The sequence below is a fragment of the Macaca nemestrina genome, chromosome 19, assembly GCF_043159975.1.
Source record: "Macaca nemestrina isolate mMacNem1 chromosome 19, mMacNem.hap1, whole genome shotgun sequence".
Classification (NCBI taxonomy): Eukaryota; Metazoa; Chordata; class Mammalia; order Primates; family Cercopithecidae; genus Macaca; species Macaca nemestrina.
In genome coordinates, this window is record NC_092143.1 from 38495706 (window position 1) to 38518316 (window position 22611).

At 38.9% G+C, this 22611-nt stretch overlaps 1 protein-coding gene across 12 annotated transcripts in view; it reads right to left on the reverse strand.

Moving 5' to 3' along the window:
* LOC105489423 (DCC netrin 1 receptor) overlaps positions 1-22611 on the reverse strand; it is a 1213781-nt gene that overhangs the window by 380380 nt on the left and 810790 nt on the right. For all 12 annotated transcript variants that reach the window (XR_011616876.1, XR_011616875.1, XM_071085315.1 and 9 more), the window contains exon 8: positions 220-376. Coding sequence is in view for 10 of the 12 variants with exons in the window: in XM_071085315.1 (XP_070941416.1) it covers positions 220-376 (157 nt within the window). In the remaining 2 variants the exon portion in view is untranslated. The remainder of the gene's footprint in view (positions 1-219; positions 377-22611) is intronic.

Consider the following 22611-nt stretch of genomic DNA (forward strand, 5'->3'; position numbering starts at 1 on the left):
TCCACCCAACTTAGCCTCCCAAAGTGCTGGGATTACAAGTGTGTCAACAACACTGCTTTTTAAAAATGCACATCTCCAATGGGAAATGAGTGAAGGACATAATAGAGATTTCACAGTCTCTCCAAAGTTCCTGCCCAAGATCTCCTCCTGCCATTACCCAATGGTATTGACTTAAAGAGATGACAGATTAAGCTGAATTGTATTGGTAGCATCACCTACCTGTTGTCACCTTCTCTGGAGAAAAAGACCGTGAAGGTTTGAACGTTCCCTTTCGCTTCTGCAGGTGGGCGCCAGCTGAGACGGACAAACCGGCTGGAAACCAAGACAGGGACCACATCTCTGGGAGCTGAAGGGAGGACACTGGAGCTTGGGATAGCTAAGGAGAAAGAAGAGGAGGCTATCAGAGGTGTCAGTGCCACAGGTAAGAATTCGGTAGGAAGGCATATCTAACCTATTAGGAAGCATCTCCATGTTATAGTCACCTTGATTCTAAAGGAAGGAAAAAAACCAAGGGAATGCACACATTAAATGGAATAAAAGGTATATTCATTTTTCTTGGTTTTTAAAGTGTGGCTAATGACATGTATATGATTCCACTGCTTATATGTCCAATTTCTATTACCCATGGGATCTATGACAATCAGGGAAAAAATGTCTGCTCAGGCAAGAGAAGGGGAGAGAAATTTGGCAATGTGAATTTTTAACAAGCACTTGAGTTCTAGAAAAACCTTACTTCAGAACTGTGGATAATATGATTCAATATTGTAAAAGGATTACACTTCTCATGACATTAACTGATAATAGAAAATGTCTTTGGTAAGAGACAAATTATTTTAAGTAATTAATATTTCCCTGAATTGTTTCTGGAATGAAGCAGAGGTTGAATAAGCAAGAATATGGATAAACGAATAAATGAATAAACTCATGCATCTATATTTGAAGTAAAAGACAGTATTACATTTCAGAAGATAAACTCAAGATATACTAAATAGAAATCTAAATTTACAGTGACTATTTGTCAAAGATAACCTATTGGCATTTTGAAGAGTTCTAAGAAGAACTAAGAGGGCCACAATCTCCAGGATTTTACAAGGTTGGGGGCAGTTATTACTGTAGAAAAAAAATGTGATCATATAGTTTTAATATACAGTAAGGTCACATGATTTCAAACCTCTGCCTCCAGGTTCAAGTGATTCTCCTGCCTCAGGCTCTGCAGTAGCTGGGATTACAGGCACATGCCCCCATGCCTGGCTAATTTTTGTATTTTTAGTAAAGATGGGGTTTTGACATGTTGGCCAGGCTGTGTTGAACTCCTGACCTCAAGTGATCCACCCACCTCGGCCTCCTAAAGTACTGGGATTACAGGCATGGGCCACCATGTCTGGCCCCAAGGTGATTCTTTAAAATATTCATTTCATAGTTAAAATATGTTTCATAGTACAAAAGACACAGACCAAGTAGGTGTACATACACTGACACTGAGTTTAGTAAAGCACTAATTTGGAAGTTAAGCCAATGGAGACTTCAACATTGTATTACATAGCCATGGACTTACCTGTATTCATAAATGCTTCAGGTAACAAAAAAGTTATCACAAAACCTTATTCCTGTCAGTATCTGTCTACATGTCTACACTGTTCTGATACAATTTTTCTGCTTCAGCCTCCTAAGTAGATGGGATTACAGGCACACACCACCACACCTGGCTAATTTTTGTATTTTTGGTAGAGACAGGGTTTCACTGTATTGGCCAGGCTGGTCTTGATCTCCTGACCTCAGATGATCCACCTGTCCTGGCCTTCCAAAGTACTGGGATTACTGGCATGAACCACCTCTCTCAGCCTGTTCAGAAACAATTTGAAGTAGTTATTCATGTATTTTTTAAGACCATAGAAAATTAAGAGCAGAAATGAAAAGTTGATGAAAGTTAACAAAAAGTAGAAGCAATTTTCATGGACTTGTTTGTAGGAACAACTCTGAATGATCCTCAATTAAAAAACTGTCTTTTCACATATTGGGAGAATTAGTAATATGTAAGAAAGGTTTTTCTATTACATATGTGCATGTGTATTTTTAGTGTGTGTCTGCTTGGGTGTGTGTGAATTCGTAATTCATCTTTCCTGCAATAACTCTGTTTTCTTCATGTTTGTTAAAGTTCTCAAGTCTAGGGAATATGTGTTTCATCTTGACAGATGATCTCTAGTCACAAATCACAGGTATCCATTTGCAGATGTGAAATGTTCAAACTGGCTTTTGTAGTCCATTTTCCCTAGTCTTTATCAAAGTTAGTCTTCATTTTTGCATTCACTTTGTATGGGGACTGGCTGAGTGGTATTACTGCGATGAGTTAAACTTCTGCTAGCTAGAAAAAATCATCTGGGGAGTGGAAATACGCCGTTTCCTAATAGTTCCAGAAATCTTATCAATTTACAATTCTTACTAGTTATACAGAGAAAGAGAGGTTTTAAAGAATCGCAAAAAACAAAAGTATTTGAAGCTATTTCTGACTCCAGATTCTTTGACTATTTCTTTGTAGATAAAATTTTGCCTTGCTCTCCGGATCAGTACAGTATTTGAAAAAAAATGGAAGAGTGGCAGTGAGTTAGTCAATCTTTTATAGCAGAGTGGTGAGGGAGGGGAAAAGATTGATGCCTGGGGATGGAGTATCTCTCTCAAAAATATGGGTGATATTAAGCTTCTTGACAAAAACCTTTACTTCCACAAATCACAGGCAGCTCAGACTAACACACTGGAGTGAATTTATTCTCTCCCTCCCCCTCAGCCTGCTTCTCCCCCTGGGTGATATTCAAGTTGTCCTCTCAGCTGCGCAGCCCAGAAACCCGAAGCCCATCCCTAATTCCTGACTCTCCTTCACTCACTGCATGCTAGGGTTCCCTGCTCCTGAAAATCTCACTAATCTACCCACGCTATTGCATCTCCATCGCCACGCTTCCATTGACATCATCGTTCTCTCTCACTGGAATTACCACAAGTGTTCCCCAGCTCCTCTGACTTCCTTAAAATCACCTTCCTCAAATATATTCTCTGTGTAGCATCCAGAATGAGCTTATAAAATTATAAATCATGTCACTCTACTACTTATTTTGCCTCCACACATCCTCTTCAGGGCAAGCTCCAAACTTCTTAATTAGCTTGCTGGCCTGACTCCTGCTGACCATGGGTCTTGGGTGACTTTTCCATAAACAAGGCTTCAGAAAAGGACTTTCGTGCAAGTCCTACATTTGGGAAATGATCCCAGAAACACCAGCAGGGAGTCAGGAAGTGAGACAGGGCAGGGAGGGACCTATCGGAAGAGTGGGTTATCTATATGGTTATTCCTGTGGGAAACTGAAGGGCAATTCCATCAGGGACTCTGGGAGTCAGTATAGGACATGCCTCAGAGTTAATCATCCCTCAGGGGAGCAGATAGGGGTATTTGTCTACCTACTCCTTCTCCATCATTTGTTGAGGGTGATTCCAGGGGCTTATGACTTTCCTAAACAACGGTCTAGTGTGTTCCTACAGCAAGACAGAAAATACCTTTGGGCAGAGGCTTGCAGAGGTGCAGTTAGCAATGATCAGTAGCTCTGCTCACTCAGCAAATATTCAAACAGCTCAGATCACCTGTCCTCCTTGTCTAAGTGCAGAGGAGAGAGTGGGGAACAGCAGACGAAGCCATTGTTCTCATGGTGCTTATGTGGAAGCTCCTTGGCTTCTTGATGTTTCTACATTAAGAATGTTCTCCTCATGCTGAGCACCCTGCAATTCGCTAGTGCCTTCACAAAAGCAGATCCCACACCTTAACCAGCCCCTCGCACTCATCTGCCTAACTCCTACTTTCCCTCTTGGTTTAGTTGAGGTATTGTTTCCCGTGGAAAGACTGACTGAGAGTATTTGGAAAATATATAAAAACCAAGTGACATAGTATTAAAAAGCATGTTTTTAAATCTTTAAAATAATAAATCATCTTATTGAAAAGTGGGGTTCAACTTGACAAATAAGGCAAATAAGGCACATTAAAGTAAAGCCTGAAAAAAAATCAATCAGAGGCCACTTTAAAGAAGGTGAATATCTCACGTCGGCCAGGGTGTGGCACTCTCACAGGCTCTCTTTTGAAGTGTGTGTGAGCACTACATGTTCAGAAGTAAATGTAGCAAAATCCTTTTAAAAAAACTCAAAGCATTAGGCCAAACATTCTCATTCCTATAAATTTATTATTTAAAAAATAACAAATCCCTCCTTCATCAGTATATCAATCTGAAATTATAGATAGTACATTTACTCAAAATTTAATACCTCTATAACTTACCAGTTATTAAAAAATGGGATCCTTACTAGATTTTTGAGAAAAATATTTTTAAACATATAATTAATAATAACTTGATGAAAGCTTTCTGGAATTTTCAAGAAGTTAGACAAATAAGTTTTATACAAACAAGGGAAATTTTCCAATCTTGTTCCTCCAAGAGCACTTCATTGCTACAGGATGTCAACATCACAAACTAGTTGGCATCTCCATCCACCCAGGGAGTGCCAGAGAGGAGGGCAAGGGGCAATGGCAAGCACGCAGATGTTCCTCCCTGTCTTCTCCTTAGACTTCAGGGAGTGTCTTCTCACAGAGCTGGTCTAGACTCACATGGCACAAAGCTCAGAATAGAATTAATCACGGACTCTTTACCTCAATTTAAACAGGCGTTATATTAAAAGGGAGGAACACAGTTTTAGCAAAGGAATGGCTTCTTATCTTATACAGGGGAATTAATTTTGTTCTTACTAATCCTCCATGCTTTCTCTCAACAGTAACTTGCCTTCAAATAAAGTCTCAATAAAGAACCAATCAGGACTTCTTTTCTTTGCTCTTGGAGGCCTAATCTCCAGTCTGGCCCTAATCTCTCTGGCCCATTACTGTTGCCATAGCTACAGCTTCTTTATCTGTTGTCATGGAGAAGAGGAGGCGAATTTGCCACACTATAATGACAGTCTTTTTTTTCTTTAAAGAACACCTTTAAAAATTTTTTAATAATAGCCAAATCCAGGAAAGAGTGATAATTTTTATAGATAATGAAAAGCCAAATATATATAGTTTTGAAGCCAAAAAATAATAACATTTTGCTTAGGCCCCTGCAATAGCCTTGGTAACAATGATACTATTGGATTAATTTTTTAAATAAAGCTTCAATTTTTCTACATACCAAAGACTTTTTCTGTCACGTTATTATACAGTGTTTATGAGCACGAATTTTTATCTGAGCTTACTGATAGTCCACAACCTTCATTCCCTATGATGTATATGAAAGAGGTATTCATAACAACAAAAATATTTAATTTACATTAAACCTCAAACAAGCCAACAGACCTGTTTCCTTGTTTCATTCCCCATGTTGCTCACTAAAATATTACAAATGTAGCCACCAAATCAACTAGCTGCTTTATTAGCTGCATCTCTTTTATTAGTCTGCATCTTAACCACTTAATAAAAACAATATGTAAATAGATATTATCAGTGAAATAACAGAAACACTTCATTTTCCTAAGAGCAAACAACTATCATTTCTTCTTTTGATTTTTTTTCTTGTTGTTCCCTTGACACCAAACTCTAGCTTTTTGTTGTCTAAATGAAGAAGTGGATAAACCCAAATTATAGTTAAGTTTTTATAGTTCATAAAGTAATTTCACAAAATTATCAAAAAAAGAAGCATGGCTGTGTATAATTAAAACTTATAATGAATAATTTTTTTTCTAAAACGTTACATTATTTTCAAAATGGAACGAATCATGACTTTTTGTGGTAGTGGATTAAGAACTTTAGAAAAAGTAAGTTATTTCATAAAATAGTTATTTGAAACCATTTTTTATCTTAATATGAGACGAAAGTTAATGTACTCCATAAAATCTCACTACATAATCATTTATTTATTTGTTTTCTAATTGCCAGATAACATTGTATGCTTTTATCCTGTATAACACGATACTTTGAGGCATATATATATCGTGAAATGGTAAAATCTAGTTAATTAACATGCATTACCTCACACACATAAAATAATGTATTGGGTAGGTACATTTTAGATAAAAATGAATAATGAATATTGATGGAATATCTATCACGTTCCTACTGTTATGCATGAAGCTAATAATAATTTATTTTTAAGCCCTGAGTTTTGACCTCAGAGAACAGGAAATTAATTTGAGGACTCAAGGTTTCCCCTGTAAACTATTGAAAAGTTAGAAATAGTCTCTTGCTTACAAATGAGTTCCATTCTAAAGTTTGGGTAGAAAAGTTATTTAGATGTTAGAACACATCACCTCACTAAATGATTTCTATTCTGTTTCCAGATACCTATTTAATTTGTACATTAACTATCATAGTAATAATGCTATGAAATTGAATCATTTCATAATGATTCAATACTCTTTGATAAAATGAATTTGTGCATCTAATTATTAATCCATTTCATGTTAATTGAAGATGTACTGTGTGCAACGCACTGAGTCAGAAGCTGTTCAATCCATTTCCAGATCCCAGAGGCAAAACCAGCTTGGTCTTACCCCCTACCCAACTTGGCTTCACCCTCTAGGATGCATTTGCTGCCACCTCCAATATTACTCTTTTCATACCAGCTATACTTTCTCAGTTGTCTTCAGCATGGGGCCTGAAGGATCTAAGCCTGAAAGATACAGTTGAGGGTCTCTGAGAGTGTGGAGCTAGGTTTCAGGAGTGTACAAAGGCTTTACTTTCAGAACAACCTCCTTGCTACCTCTCAGTTCTCCATGCTGAACTGCTCAAATCCATGAAGATTTCATGCTTATACCTCTGCTACTTTTGTGTGCTGCAAACTGAGCTGGAATACCTTCCTCCAATTGCTTTGCTGCTCTGACGTGGGGGCCTCCTTCACTTTCAGTTAGAGTGTAACTTCACTGATCTCCAGGCTGGCTTAGGTCCCTCTACCTGGGTGTTCACAGGATCAGGACAAGATGAGCACTCTTGTCAGGGCACTTCCCTGTACTCCAACAATCTGGTCATTTTTGTTGTTGTTGTTGTTATCCTATTACAAATTGTATGCTCTGTCAAAGAATGAACCAAGTCTAAACTGTTTATCACTTTAATCCCCCATCATTATCACAGTGTATATGAGCCATATCATAGGTATGCATTAAATTATTGCAAGGTCCAGCTAAATGGAAGGCTTTGCAAATTTGTGAGATTATGTTAAGACTTTGGCTGGAAAATTCCTTTTCAGAACCTGTACAGTGGTTGCTTGAGAATATGCACTGGGAGAAGACAGAGAATTACTGCAAACTAGTTATGTTCATTATTATTAATTTGCAGATAAATTACAAAGTAGAATGAAAAACCAAGCTCAGAGGAAGGTTCTAAGGAAATGTAGGTTTGGGGTGAGACTATTTTATTTTGAACCAAATGGAGAAGGGGAAATATATCACAACCTGCTCTTTCAGAGCTTGTCAACCTTGATTCCTAGAGGAAGCCCTGGTGGCAAGCTTTCTACATTGTGCCAAACAACGGAGGTGTGTTCATAGAAGGATGCTTCCTAAGGGAGATAATGCTTTCATTAAGAAGCAAAAAGGAAGCTTGAGAATTTGGTTTGGGCTGACCTTGTATCCAGAAGAGGACCTACAGGTCTATTATAGAAAGTGTGATTCTTAGAATCATACATCAAAGAGTATGGCCAAATAAAAGTTGTATGCTAAAAAGGATTTCCTATGGCCACACAAAGACATAAACTGAGAAACAAATTCTGGGAAGTATTTTCATATCAGCAGCGATAACTATAGCTCTCAGAGTTTGAGCTCTTTTCAGACAAAAGGAGGAGAAAAATATTATCTGATAAACTGGCCAACCAATACATGTGCAACTAAAGGTTTTATGTTCAGATCTGCACATTGTAGGTATGTAAAAGCATGCATCATATGCTTTTAATAATTTCTTCATCTCCACATTGCTTATTTAGGAAAGTGCCTTTTAAAGAGTTTATGAAGATGCAGCAAGTACCACATGCAGCTTGGCAAGGTGGCTAGGGCATCATGTATGTAAATAAACAGATTTGACTAGCAAACTGCAATTAAATGGTATGGACCTTGCTCCCTACTCCCAAACTCTGTGACTGTGTTATTTGGAAAGGTATTTAGCCTCTCTGGGCCTTAATTTCCACATTAAAAATGGTACAAAATATTTAGTGTATAGAGTTGTTAAGTGATAATGAGAAATGGATTCTAAGGGCTGCTCACCATACCTAGCATAGATTTGTATTCAATAAATGGCTGCTATTATTATTTCTCTATCTTTAGATCTTGAGAGCAGAAAGTCTATTTCTGTTGGTCCAGTTTCTTGATGGCTGTCTGGAGATGTAGGAACTCTCATAGAAAGGCATTGGGAGGCCAGGCGCGGTGGCTAATGTCTGTAACCCCAGCACTCTGGGAGACTGAGGCGGGTGGATCACGAGGTCAGGTATTCAAGACTAGCCTGGCCAAGAGGGTGAAACCCTGTCTCTACTAAAAATACAAAAACTAGCCAGGAGTGGTGGTGGGTGCCTGTAATCCCAGCTGCTCTGGAGACTGAGGCAGAGAGGTTGAACCTGGGATGGGGAGGCTGCAGTGAGCCGAGATCATGCCACTGCACTCCAGCCTGGGCAACAGAGCGAGACATTGTCTTAAAAACAAACAAACAAACAAACAAAAAAAAGGCATTGGGAAGTTTTGAGCTAGTTTTGAGTCTAGTAGATCAAGTAAGTTGAGGACCAGCATGCTTCTCCTGTGGAAGGAAAGTATATTGTCACTTCAACATCCCTCTCTACGTAACTTTTCAGGTTGCAGAGAAAAATCCATCAGTAATTTTCTTTTTTAAAAATTTTATCATCCCATATTCCTCCTCCTATAAGAGTTTATTTCATTTCAGGTCTCTTTTCTCTCTTTGTATTTTCTTACTAATCATTGCACCCTTTCCATCTGTCACTATTCCAAGGCTTTGTGAGGCCACCTTTAATCATATTTCTCATCAATGTCTCTCCCTGGCATCTTTTCCCAGCTACAGAAGAGTTATGCTTCTACCCAATTGCAGCTCTCTTTGTTTCTACCCTTTCCCTTGAGTTTATGTCATTGAATTCCCAGTCATTGTTTATCTATTCTCCATGCCCAGAGACCCTAAACGTGCCATTTCAATCATTCCCTTGTCACCAGTTTCCTCTGGGGATGAAGACTGACAGGCTGTGACAGCTCCCCTCCCACCCTTCATGTGCATCACCATCCTTCCCCTCATCCCAGCCATATGGTGCTTTGTCCCAGGCTGGCAGGCAATCCTGTCCTCTGCCAGTGAAGAACATCTGAAGAACACATGCATTGCTGATATAGACCAGTATGTCAGGCTTTAAGAAGAATTGCTTCCTCCCTGCAATTTCCTTTGCTGATGAGACACTACTAAAGTAAAATACCTGACAAGTTGTGTTGTTAAGGGAAAAAAATAATGAAATCAATGCTACAAAGTTTAATTTTGCATGTGTGTGTTAAACAACTAAATGATTCCAGTGAGAAACTCAAGTAAAGACACATGGAAGATAACACAACTTAAGAAGAACCAAAGGTTTAAGCTACTCTCTTTAGTAATGTAGATCATTTAAAGATCTCCTTTTACCATTGTAGGATACTAGGCAACTCATTAAAATGGCTCCAATCATACTTGATATCAAACTTCCAACTCTCCCCATAGGACTTACAATAAATTTTAAAATAATTTACTTAAGGACATGGTGTCAGGATAGCTGTGGAAATGCTCATTTCTAGGATATGCTCATTTCAATCTAAAAAAAATTATCTGAGAATCAGAGTTGCAGAATGACAGGTTCACTAAAGCCTATGTTTCAAATAGACAGGATATAACAGGTGTGTGAGGTGGCACCACAGGCCAAGAATGTATTGACTGTGTATGGCATGAAGGTTTATTAAGCATTTGTGTGCAGTACAGTTGGCTCTAACCCCTCGCTACCCATCCCTAAATTTTATAGCCACCAAAACAAATTAAAGGGGAATAAAAATGAAGCAAATAAAAGAGGGTATAAAACTAAGTATTAAGTTTATAGAAGTAGAGTATTATGCCACTGTTATGAAGTCACTGCAAAACAAAAGGGGGTATACTAGGTATATAACTCATGTTTCCTTAGATTCCTTTTTGTTTTTAAGTTTGACCATCCAGGACTCTATATTTCTGAGAGAGAGAAAGAAAAAGGCCCCGACTACTTCTATTCTAGTCCTCCTTCTGAGAAGGAGGATGGTGAGCATGTAGGACTTGCAACTACAGCTGAGTCATCACTTACATAGGTCATTCTTTCTCTTTCTTAAAGTATTGCAGTGAAGAAAATGATAGCTAAGCTATCAACCATAGAACAGGCATATTGACCTGAATCTAGTACTTACACTTTAAATCTATAAAGTAGGAAAATAAAAAAAATAACCACCAGAGATGATTAATAAAACACATTATATAATCATAAATTGTGGCAGTGCATCAAAGTCAGTATTCTCCCAGTCACTCTAAATAGAAAAATATTAATTCCTCCAGAAAAGATGGGTCTTTTAAAAAGTCTTGTTTTAATGTAAAAAAATCATTAAATGGAGGAGAGGGGCAGAGCAAGATGGCCGAATAGGAACAGCTCCAGTCTCCAGCTCCCAGCGCCAGTGACACAGAAGACAGGTGATTTCTGCATTTTCAACTGAGGTACTGGGTTCATCCCACTAGGGAGTGCCGGACAATCAGTGTTGGTCAGCTGCTGCAGCCCGACCAGCAAGAGCTGAAGCAGGGAGAGGCATTGCCTCACCTGGGAAGCACAAGGGGGAAGGGAATCCCTTTCCCTAGCCAGGGGAACTGAGACACATAACACCTGGAAAATCGGGTAACTCCCACCCCAATACTGTGCTTTACCAAGGGTCTTAGCAAATGGGCAAACCAGGAGATTATATCCCACACCTGGCCGGGAGGGTCTCATGCGCATGGAGCTTCCCTCATTGCTAGCACAGCAGTCTGTGATCTAACAGCAAGGCAGCAGCAAGGCTGGGGGAGGGATGCCCGCCATTGCTGAGGCTTAAGTAGGTAAACAAACCTACTGGGAAGCTGGAATTGGGTGGAGCTCACAGCAGCTCAAGGAGGCCTGCCTGTCTCTGTAGACTCCACCTCTGGGGACAGGGCACAGCTAAACAACAACAACAACAAGAACAACAACAACAACAACAACAAAAAGCAGCAGAAACCTCTGCAGACCCAAACGACTCTGTCTGACAGTTTTGAAGAGAGAGGTGGATCTCCCAACACGAAGGCTGAGATCTGAGAATGGGCAGACTGCCTGCTCAAGTGGGCCCCTGACCCCTGAGTAGCCTAACTGGGAGACATCCCCCACTAGGGGCAGACCGACACCCAAACCTCACACGGTAGAGTACACCCCTGAGAGGAAGCTTCCAAAGCAAGAATCAGACAGGTACACTCACTGTTCAGCAATATTCTATCTTCTGCAGCCTCTGCTGCTGATACCCAGGCAAACAGGGTCTGGAATGAACCTCAAGCAATTTCCAACAGACCTACAGCTGAGGGTCCTGACTGTTAGAAGGAAAACTAACAAACAGGAAGGACACCTACACCAAAACCCCATCAGTACGTCACCATCATCAAAGACCAGAGGCAGATAAAACCACAAAGATGGGGAAAAAGCAGGGCAGAAAAGCTGGAAATTCAAAAAATAAGAGCACATCTCCCCCTCCAAAGGAACGCAGCTCATTGCCAGCAACGGATCAAAGCTGGACGGAGAATGACTTTGATGAGTTGAGAGAAGAAGGCTTCAGTCCATCAAACTTCTCAGAGCTAAAGGAGGAATTACGTACCCAGTGCAAAGAAACTAAAAATCTTGAAAAAAGAGTGGAAGAATTGATAACTAGAAAAATTAATGCAGAGAAGGCCATCAACGAACTGACAGAGATGAAAACCATGACACGAGAAATACGTGACAAATGCACAAGCTTCAGTAACTGACTTGATCAACTGGAAGAAAGAGTATCTGCGATTGAGGATCAAATGAATGAAGTGAATCAAGAAGAGAAAGCTAAAGAAAAAAGAAGAAAAAGAAATGAACAAAGCCTGCAAGAAGTATGGGATTATGTAAAAAGACCAAATCTACGTCTGATTGGGGTGCCTGAAAGTGAGGGGGAAAATGGAACCAAGTTGGAAAACACTCTTCAGGATATCATCCAGGAGAACTTCCCCAACCTAGTAGGGCAGGCCCACACTCAAATTCAGAAAATACAGAGAACACCACAAAGATACTCCTCGAGAAGAGCAACTCCAAGACACATAATTGCCAGATTCACCAAAGTTGAAATGAAGGAAAAAATCTTAAGGGCAGCCAGAGAGAAAGGTCGGGTTTCCCACAAAGGGAAGCCCATCAGACTAACAGCAGATCTCTCGGCAGAAACTCTACAAAAGCCAGAAGAGAGTGGGGGCCAATATTCAACATTCTTAAAGAAAAGAATTTTCCACCCAGAATTTCATATCCAGCCAAACTAAGTTTCATAAGTGAAGGAGAAATAAAATCCTTTACAGATAAGCAAATGCTTAGAGATTTTGTCACCACCAGGCTGCCTTACAAGAGACACTGAAGGAAGCACTAAACATGGAAAGGAACAACCGGTACCAGCCATTGCAAAAACATGCCAAAATGTAAAGACCATAGAGGCTAGGAAGAAACTGCATCAACTAACGAGCAAAATAACCAGTTAATATCATAATGGCAGGATCAAGTTCACACATAACAATATTAACCTTAAATGGAAATGGACTAAGTGGTCCAATTAAAAGACACAGACTGGAAAACTGGATAAAGAGTCAAGACCCATCAGTGTGCTGTATTCAGGAGACCCACCTGACATGCAGAGACATACATAGGCTCAAAATAAAGGGATGGAGGAAGATCTACCAAGCAAATGGAGAACAAATAAAGCAGGGGTTGCAATACTAGTCTCTGATAAAACAGACTTTAAACCATCAAAGATCAAAAGAGACAAAGAAGGCCATTACATAATGGTAAAGGGATCAATTCAACAGGAAGAGCTAACTATCCTAAATATATATGCACCCAATACAGGAGCACCCAGATTCATAAAGCAAGTTCTTAGAGACTTAGAATCCCATACAATAATAATGGCAGACTTCAACATCCCACTGTCAACATTAGACAGATCAATGAGACAGAAAGTTAACAAGGATATCCAGGAATTGAACTCATCTCTGCAGCAAGCAGACCTAATAGACACCTACAGAACTCTCCACCCCAAATCAACAGAATATACATTCTTCTCAACACCACATCGCACTTATTCCAAAATTGACCACATAGTTGGAAGTAAAGCACTCCTCAGCAAATGTACAAGAACATAAATTATAACAAACAGTCCCTCAGACCACAGTGCAATCAAACTAGAACTCAGGACTAAGAAACTCAATTAAAACTGCTCAACTACATGGAAACTGAATAACCTGCTCCTGAATGATACTGGGTACATAACGAAATGAAGGCAGAAATAAAGATGTTCTTTGAAACCAATGGGAACAAAGATACAACATACCAGAATCTCTGGGACACATTTAAAGCAGTGTGTAGAGGGAAATTTATAGCACTAAATGCCCACAAGAGAAAGCTGGAAAGATCTAAAATTGACACTCTAACATCAAAATTAAAAGAACTACAGAAGCAAGAGCAAACACATTCAAAAGCTAGCAGAAGGCAAGAAATAACTAAGATCAGAGCAGAACTGAAGGAAATAGAGACACAAAAACCCTCCAAAAAATCAATGAATACAGGAGTTGGTTTTTTGAAAAGATCAACAAAATTGACAGACCACTAGCAAGACTAATAAAGAAGAAAAGAGAGAAGAATCAAATAGACGCAATAAAAAATGATAAAGGGGATATCACCACCGACCCCACAGAAATACAAACTACCATCAGAGAATACTATAAACACCTGTATGCAAATAAACTAGAAAATCTTGAAGAAATGGATAATTTCCTGGACACTTATACTCTCCCAAGACTAAACCAGGAAGAAGCTGAATCCCTGAATAGACCAATAGCAGGCTCTGAAATTGAGGCAATAATTAATAGCCTATCAACCAAAAAACGTCCAGGACCAGATGGATTCACAGCTGAATTCTACCAGAGGTACAAGGAGGAGCTGGTACCATTCCTTCTGAAACTATTTTAATCAATAGAAAAAGAGGGAATCCTGCCTAACTCATTTTATGAGGCCAATGTCATCCTGATACCAAAGCCTGGCAGAGACACAACAAAAAAAGAGAATTTTAGACCAATATCCCTGATGAACATCGATGCAAAAATCCTCAATAAAATACTGGCAAACCGGATTCAGCAGCACATCAAAAAGCTTATCCACCATGATCAAGTGGGCTTCATCCCTGGGATGCAAGGCTGGTTCAACATACGCAAATCAATAAACGTAATCCAGCATAAAAACAGAACCAAAGACAAAAACCACATGATTATCTCAACAGATGCATAAGAGGCCTTTGACAAAATTCAACAGCCCTTCATGCTAAAAATGCTCAATAAATTCGGTATTGATGGAACGTATCTCAAAATCATAAGAGCTATTTATGAGAAACCCACAGCCAATATCATACTGAATGGGCAAAAACTGGAAAAATTCCCTTTGAAAACTGGCACAAGACAGGGATGCCCTCTCTCACCACTCCTATTCAACATAGTGTTGGAAGTTCTGGCTAGGGCAATCAGGCAAGAGAAAGAAATCAAGGGTATTCAGTTAGGAAAAGAAGAAGTCAAATTGTCCCTGTTTGCAGATGACATGATTGTATATTTAGAAAACCCCATTGTCTCAGCCCCAAATCTCCTTAAGCTGATAAGCAACTTCGGCAAAGTCTCAGGATACAAAATTAATGTGCAAAAATCACAAGCATTCCTATACACCAGTAACAGACAAACAGAGAGCCAAATCATGAATTAACTTCCATTCACAATTGCTTCAAAGAGAATAAAATACCTAGGAATCCAACTTACAAGGGATATAAAGGACCTCTTCAAGGAGAACTACAAACCACTGCTCAGTGAAATAAAAGAGGACACAAACAAATGGAAGAACATACCATGCTCATGGAAAGGAAGAATCAATATCGTGAAAATGACCATACTGCCCAAGGTAATTTATAGATTCAATGCCATCCCCAACAAGCTACCAATGAGTTTCTTCACAGAATTAGAAAAAACTGCTTTAAAGTTCATATGGAACCAAAAAAGAGCCCACATTGCCAAGACAATCCTAAGTCAAAAGAACAAAGCTGGAGGCATCACGCTACCTGACTTCAAACTATACTACAAGGCTACAGTAAGCAAAACAGCATGGTACTGGTACCAAAACAGAGATATAGACCAATGGAACAGAACAGAGTCCTCAGAAATAATACCACACATCTACAGCCATCTGATCTTTGATAAACCTGAGAAAAACAAGAAATGGGGAAATGATTCCCTATTTAATAAATGGTGCTGGGAAAATTGGCTAGCCATAAGTAGAAAGCTGAAACTGGATCCTTTCCTTACTCCTTATACGAAAATTAATTCAAGATGGATTAGAGGCTTAAATGTTAGACCTAATACCATAAAAACCCTAGAAAAAAACCTAGGTAATACCATTCAGGATATAGGCATGGGCAAGGACTTCATGTCTAAAACACCAAAAGCAATGGCCACAAAAGCCAAAATTGACAAATGGGATCTCATTAAACTAAAGAGCTTCTGCACAGCAAGAGAAACTACCATCAGAGTGAACAGGCAACCTACAGAATGGGAGAAAATTTTTGCAATCTACTCATCTGACAAAGGGCTAATATCTAGAACCTACAAAGAACTCAAACAAATTTACAAGAAAAAAACAAACAACCCCATCAGAAAGTGGGCAAAGGATATGAACAGACATTTCTCAAAAGAAGACATTCGTACAGCCAACAGACACATGAAAAAATGCTCATCATCACTGGCCATCAGAGAAATGCAAATCAAAACCACAATGAGATACCATCTCACACCAGGTAGAATGGCAATCATTAAAAAGTCGGGAAACAACAGGTGCTGGAGAGGATGTGGAGAAATAGGAACAATTTTACACTGTTGGTGGGATTGTAATCTAGTTCAACCATTATGGAAAACAGTATGGCGATTCCTCAAGGATCTGGAACTAGAAGTACCATATGACCCAGCCATCCCATTACTGGGTATATACCCAAAGGATTGTAAATCATGCTGCCATAAAGACACATGCATACGTATGTTTATTGCAGCACTACTCACAATAGCAAAGACTTGGAATCAACCCAAATGTCCATCAATGACAGACTGGATTAAGAAAATGTGGCACATATACACCATGGAATACTATGCAGCCATAAAAAGGATGAGTTTTTGTCCTTTTTAGGGATATGGATGCAGCTGGAAACCATCATTCTCAGCAAACTATCGCAAGAACAGAAAACCAAACACCACATTTTCTCACTCATAGGTGGGAACTGAACAATGAGATCTCTTGGACTCGAGAACATCACACACCAGGGCCTATTATGGGGAGGGGGGGAGGGGGGAGGATTGCACTGGGAGTTATACCTGATGTAAATGACGAGTTGATGGGTGCTGATGAGTTGATGGGTGCAGCACACCAACATGGCACATGTATACATATGTAACAAAGCTGCACATTATGCACATGTACCCTAGAACTTAAAGTATAATAATAATAAAAACAAACAAACAAACAAAAATCATTAAATGTATTATTTACCTACAGATCCATATTGATTTGAGTTATGATTGATCAATATATCTATTAATTCAAGCTATAACACAGAACATGTGGAATCCTAAAATATAGGATACAGATATTCATCCACGGTAGCAAATGTATCTATTTTAAGTTTCATTCCTTGTTGCTATTGTAGCTGAGGCAAAGCATATGCTTGGCAAGTATTCCCATGTTCACTAATTCTCATCAAGATATAAGTAGTATATATGATCAGTGACCTTTTTTTCCTTGAATAAAGTAAAAAGAACTATAGAATTGGCTTTGTAGACAAGGCTTGCTATGAGTTGAGTGTTTTTGTCCCTCTACCCTTCAGGTTGAAATTTAATCATCAATGCAACAGTATTGGGAGGTATGGCCTTTCAGAGATGATCGAGTTATCAGGGCTCTGCTCTCATAAATAGGATTCATTGCTCTTGTAAAAGGGCTTGACAGAGAGTTTGTCCCTGTTTTTGCCCCTTTCATTCCTTCTGTCATGTGAGGACACCAACTTCCTGCCCCATGGAGGACGTAGCCACAAGGTGCCATCCCAGAAGCAGACAGCAGTCCTCACCAGACAACCACACCTACTGATGCTTTCACCTTGTGCTCCCAGCCTCCAGAACTGTAAGAAATAAGTTTCTGTTTTTCATAAATCACCAAGTCTGTGATGTTTTATTTTATTTTTATATTTTGGAGACAGAGTCTTGTTCTGTCACCCAAGCTAGAGTGCAATGGCGTGATCTTGGCTCACTGCAACCTCTGCTTCCCAGGTTCAAGACTCAATCTCCCAAGGAACTGGGATTACAGGTATGTACCACCATGCCCAGTTAATTTTTGTATTTTTAGTAGAGATGAGATTTCATCATGTTGGCCAGGCTGATCAAACTCCTGGTCTCAAGTGACCCACCCATCTCAGTCTCCCAAAGTGCCAGGATTACAGCTGTGAGCCACTGTGCCTGGCCCAGTCTATGGTATTTTGTTATAGCAGTACAAAAGACTATATTCTCTTCCAGTTAGCAGCTGATTAAATACCTTCTAGATGCAAGTACATCAGTCCCTAAATTCACTACTAAGGCTCTGTCATTCTACGAAGCAACAATAGCTTCCATCTCTCTATTTTCCTTCTTATTTTTCTATTTATTTCTTTCTCTCTTCTCTTTCTCTTCTTGTTTTTTCTTTGAAAACAATTCATCCAAATTTGGGACAGAATTTGGAACTCAATGACAGATTCACTATCTAGTTCAGAAAGTAACAGCTGCATCTTAGTTCACCTGGGCTGCTATAAATATCCTAGACTGGATAATTTATCAACAGCAGAAATATATTTCTCACAATTCTGGAGGCGAGGAAGTCCAAGATTAAGGCACCATCAGAGTGATGTCTGGTAAGGGCTTCATAGATGATACCTGTTGCTGCTTCCTCACAAGGTAGAAGAGGCAAGACAGCTCCCTTCAGCCCCTTTTAAGACATGAATCCCACTCATAAAAGCAGAGCCCTCACAGCTTAATCACCTCCCAAAAGGCCCCATCACTTAATACCAACACAATGGGGATTAAGTTTCAACATGAATTTTAGAGGGACACAAACATTCAGACCATATAGCCACTGGTTCCAAAGATAGCATAATACAGAAAAAGAAGAGAATTAGGAGATAAAAGCAATAAAACTTGATGATATGACCTTATTATTATATCTCCTGTTCCTGAATTTCTTCCAAACATTATAAAAACATCCCTCTTCTCCCACATGACCATCAAGACACAAATACAGTGGATAATGCCCATAAAGTACTTTGAGTTCAGTCACATACAGTCTCAAAATATAAAGGAAAACAAATGGCACCAGCCCCTGACTTGACTATGTCACCACCTTCCTATATATTGGAAATTCAGAGGTGAATAGATGTTGGCTATTTGATATCATTTGACTGTGTCCCCACCCAAATCTCATCTTGAACTGTAGCTCCCACAATTCCCATGTGTCGTGGGAGAGACCTGGTGGGAGGTAATTGAATCACGGGGGCGGGTCTTTCCCCTGCTGTTCTTGTGCTGGTGAATATGTCTCATGAGATCTGATGGTTTTATAAGGGGGAGTTCCTTTGCAGAGAGTTCCAAGCTCTCTCTTGCCTGCCGCCATGTAAGATGTTCCATGCTCTTCCATCATGATTGCCAGGCCTCCCCAGCCAGGTGGAACTATAAGTCAATTAAACCTTTCTCCTTTATAAATTACCCAGTCTCAGGTATGCCTTTATTAGCAGCATGAGAACAGACTAATCCACTATTGAAATGGGAAGGCAGTTCTAAGAATATGTAAAAACCAGAACCCAAGAAAAGAAATATTGATAAATATGACTGTATTGAAACAGAAACTTCTACATGAGGAAATATAATAGGGAGATGGAGATAAGAATGACAATCTGAGACATTTTCTATATTACTAAGAGCATTAACATTCCTAATACGCAGGGCTGTTTCATATCAAACTATTCAAGGAAAAGAAGATGGTAAGTAAGCTACAGTTAGAAAAGATGATAATAGAAAGGGTCAGTATCTGTACCTTTCATTTCAATATCTTTGAATATTCTATTGTAATTTCATCCTCCAAGTAATTATTAATTCCACCAAAGAGAATTATTTCACTATAATAAATGTCAACATAAGAATACAAAACACTGTGGCCTTCACCTTCAAAGTGTGAAAATTTGTTAAGCTTCAAATGGGATGGAAACAATCATTCTCACACCTTTGGCTACTTAAAGCAAAAAGTAAATTATATAATATATTCATAAGTAAATATTTTGACAGAAGAAAAAAATTACCTGTGTAAAGTTCACAACTTGGTGCCACGCTTCCTGAAACATTTTTAAATTACTGTAACATGTAGTTTGCGATTCTGCAGCTACTATGCAATAAGCACGAAGATAGAGTTACAAAACCTAACTCACTCTGGTCTCCGGCTTCCTGCTGTTCTAGGGTCTGAACACAAACCACAATATGATATTTAAAGAAATTCACTAAGGGATGACTAGAAAATAAGACAAAACAACTCAAGATGAACCAGAGGGGACTTCACCCCTCTCTGCCATCCAGCTATATCATGAGCCAAACATGTAAACTATCTGTTCTGGTGTCTAATTCTTTTGGGTAGAGGTAAGGATAGGAAATCTGGAGATAGTAAGAGTTTTATTCTTAAACTCTTTCTGGGCAATCAACTTGTATTCTCAAAAGCAGGAGGCACTGCTATACAGATGACAGCACACTAGCTATACTGCCTTCTATAACTGTGTAGAGTTGTATTAGATAATTAACACAGAATGTGGTACAATCATGTTAGACCTTAGTCATAGAGTTGACAGCAGCCATTAAAAAGAGAGGTGAGGAGGCTGGAGACTGGGCTAGATTTGAGATGCTTGCTTCCAAAGAAAAGAGTATGGAGATGAAAAAATATTAATTTCAGAGTAAAATCCTGGCCAACTCAGCCACCACTTAGTAAGTAGTAAAAGTTATTATCCTCAGTGATGTCATGTGGCTGTCATGTATTCTTGATATTATGTGGCAACAAGTACACTTACCCTCTGTGGTATTCTTTCCAAAAAGAATACCAGTTTAAATGACGAAAAAAACTTTGCATAAATCCAGATTGGGATACCTGACCAATACTCTCCAAGACAGTCAAGGTCAAGAAAAAAAGGGAAAGATAGAAGCTGTTACTGAAAAAGGAGCCTGGGAAGATATCAAAACTAAATGCAAGGAGGTTCCCTGGATTGGATTCTGTGACAGAAAAATGATATTAATGGAAAACCTAATGAAATCCAAATAAAGACTGGAGTGTAGTTCACAGTAACATGGTAATGTCGATTTCTTAGTTTTGACAAATACACACAGTCATGTAAGACGTTAACAGTGGAAAACTGGGTAAAGGGTATATAGGAGCTCTGCTATATTTTTACAATTTTCATGTAAAATTATTCTATCATATATAAACATGTTCATTTTAAAGAGGGGTAGGACTGTTGCTTAAATTATAGTTAGAGATCAGTCCTAATGTGGTTAACGCTAGTGTCTGTCCAAAAAACAGAGACTCCATGAAGACATATAATAAAAGGATGTTTATGTATTAGGAGTGCATCATTTGTTTCTGAGTAAAGAATTTATTTAAAAAAAGGAACAAAGACTGTGTTAAGTTTTAGGATTCTTACTGTGTTTGTAGCTAACATCTATCAGCCAATGTGAAAAGATTAATTCTAAAGGGTGGAAAAGAATGTGCACCACCCGACTTCCAAACACAGGTCTGAGGGACAAAGCGTTCAGACTGCAGCCATCAATCTGAGAAGTGTCATCCACCAGAGTATTTATGATTCATGCTGATGCTTTTGCATCACCTGGCACCAGTCCGGCTGTGTGTCTACTTTGTTTTTCATCCTAGGGAGTAATGCACTGGATTTCAACTACATTCCTGTGTCATTCCATTTTTCAACTTAGGTAGCAGCTAATAGCTAATAAAATTAAAGGCGGCAGGGTGAGAAGACAGTTGTGCTCCAGTGGGCACAGCGAATTCCCAGAGGGCATGGACTTAGCGAATCACAAGGCTTGCACTTAGGCAGAGGCTAGGGAAAGGAGTTCAACATGTTGGACATGGTTTGTTTCAGAGCATGTGGACATACCACAGGTAGCTTGGTGTTCAATGTGCTTCCCTGAGAAAGACTGGTCACATTATCAAGGATGACAAGAAAATGAAAAGTAATCATAACCAGGACAACACAATTCAAAATTACAGGTGGGAAGCTTCCCTTTTTGTAAATACACAACCATGGAGAGGACAGAGGCAAGAAGTGAGCAGTAGAACAATATACCGCAAGAAAGGTACAAAACAAAACATAAAAACTACTGAAGAGTGTATACCAATGACTCCAATGAAAGGAGTGTGTCATTGAAATAATCCAGAAAACCCAGTCAGTTGAAATAGTGTTTCCAAAATCATACACATCATATTCCACTCCTCAGGCTAGTCCAGGGTGAAATGATCACAGATCACTAAAACCTAGGATAGTGTGTCCTCTATGGCAATTTAGGATTCTGGCTAATCTGGGAAACCCATTTCGCTAGCAGTTTCCACTTTTTTGCCTTCTTGGACTTTTCCCCATCTTTCATTATTAACGATTATGATAAATAATTTTAAATTTCACTTTACATATATTCTGGTCCACCCTTTGTTTCATATGTATTGGCTCAGAAACATAGCCCAATTTATTTTGGAAAATACCCACTCATACACAGCGATTCTCTTACTTTTCTCTTACTTTCCCATTCCCTATGTTCAGGCCATTTCACTATTTTTTAGCCCTTTAACAAACAGGAAACAGAGGTCGCTAGGAACTTTCATCATCATTTGTCTCAATAATAACCATGAAGAAAACTCTAGTTATAAACTCAATAATCAATGAGTATGGTAGATTTTTCTCTGACGTATTTTTTTTAACTAGGATTCAGGCTTTATAAACATTTGGCTGACCCTGACATCAACTGCAACATTTAGGCATGTGTTTTGAAATTCTTATAACTTATCTTAATGACTTATTAAGGAACTTCTTGTGCCATTAAAAGTCTCACTGAGTTTATTATCTGAATGTATTTATAACTCATCCTAAAACAAACTCTTCTAAAGTTTGAGTAGATTCTTGGGGTGAAGGATACTACAATTTGTTGAATAAAGCAATAGCCACCTATCATGTCCTTTTTGGTTTTATATATTTTGA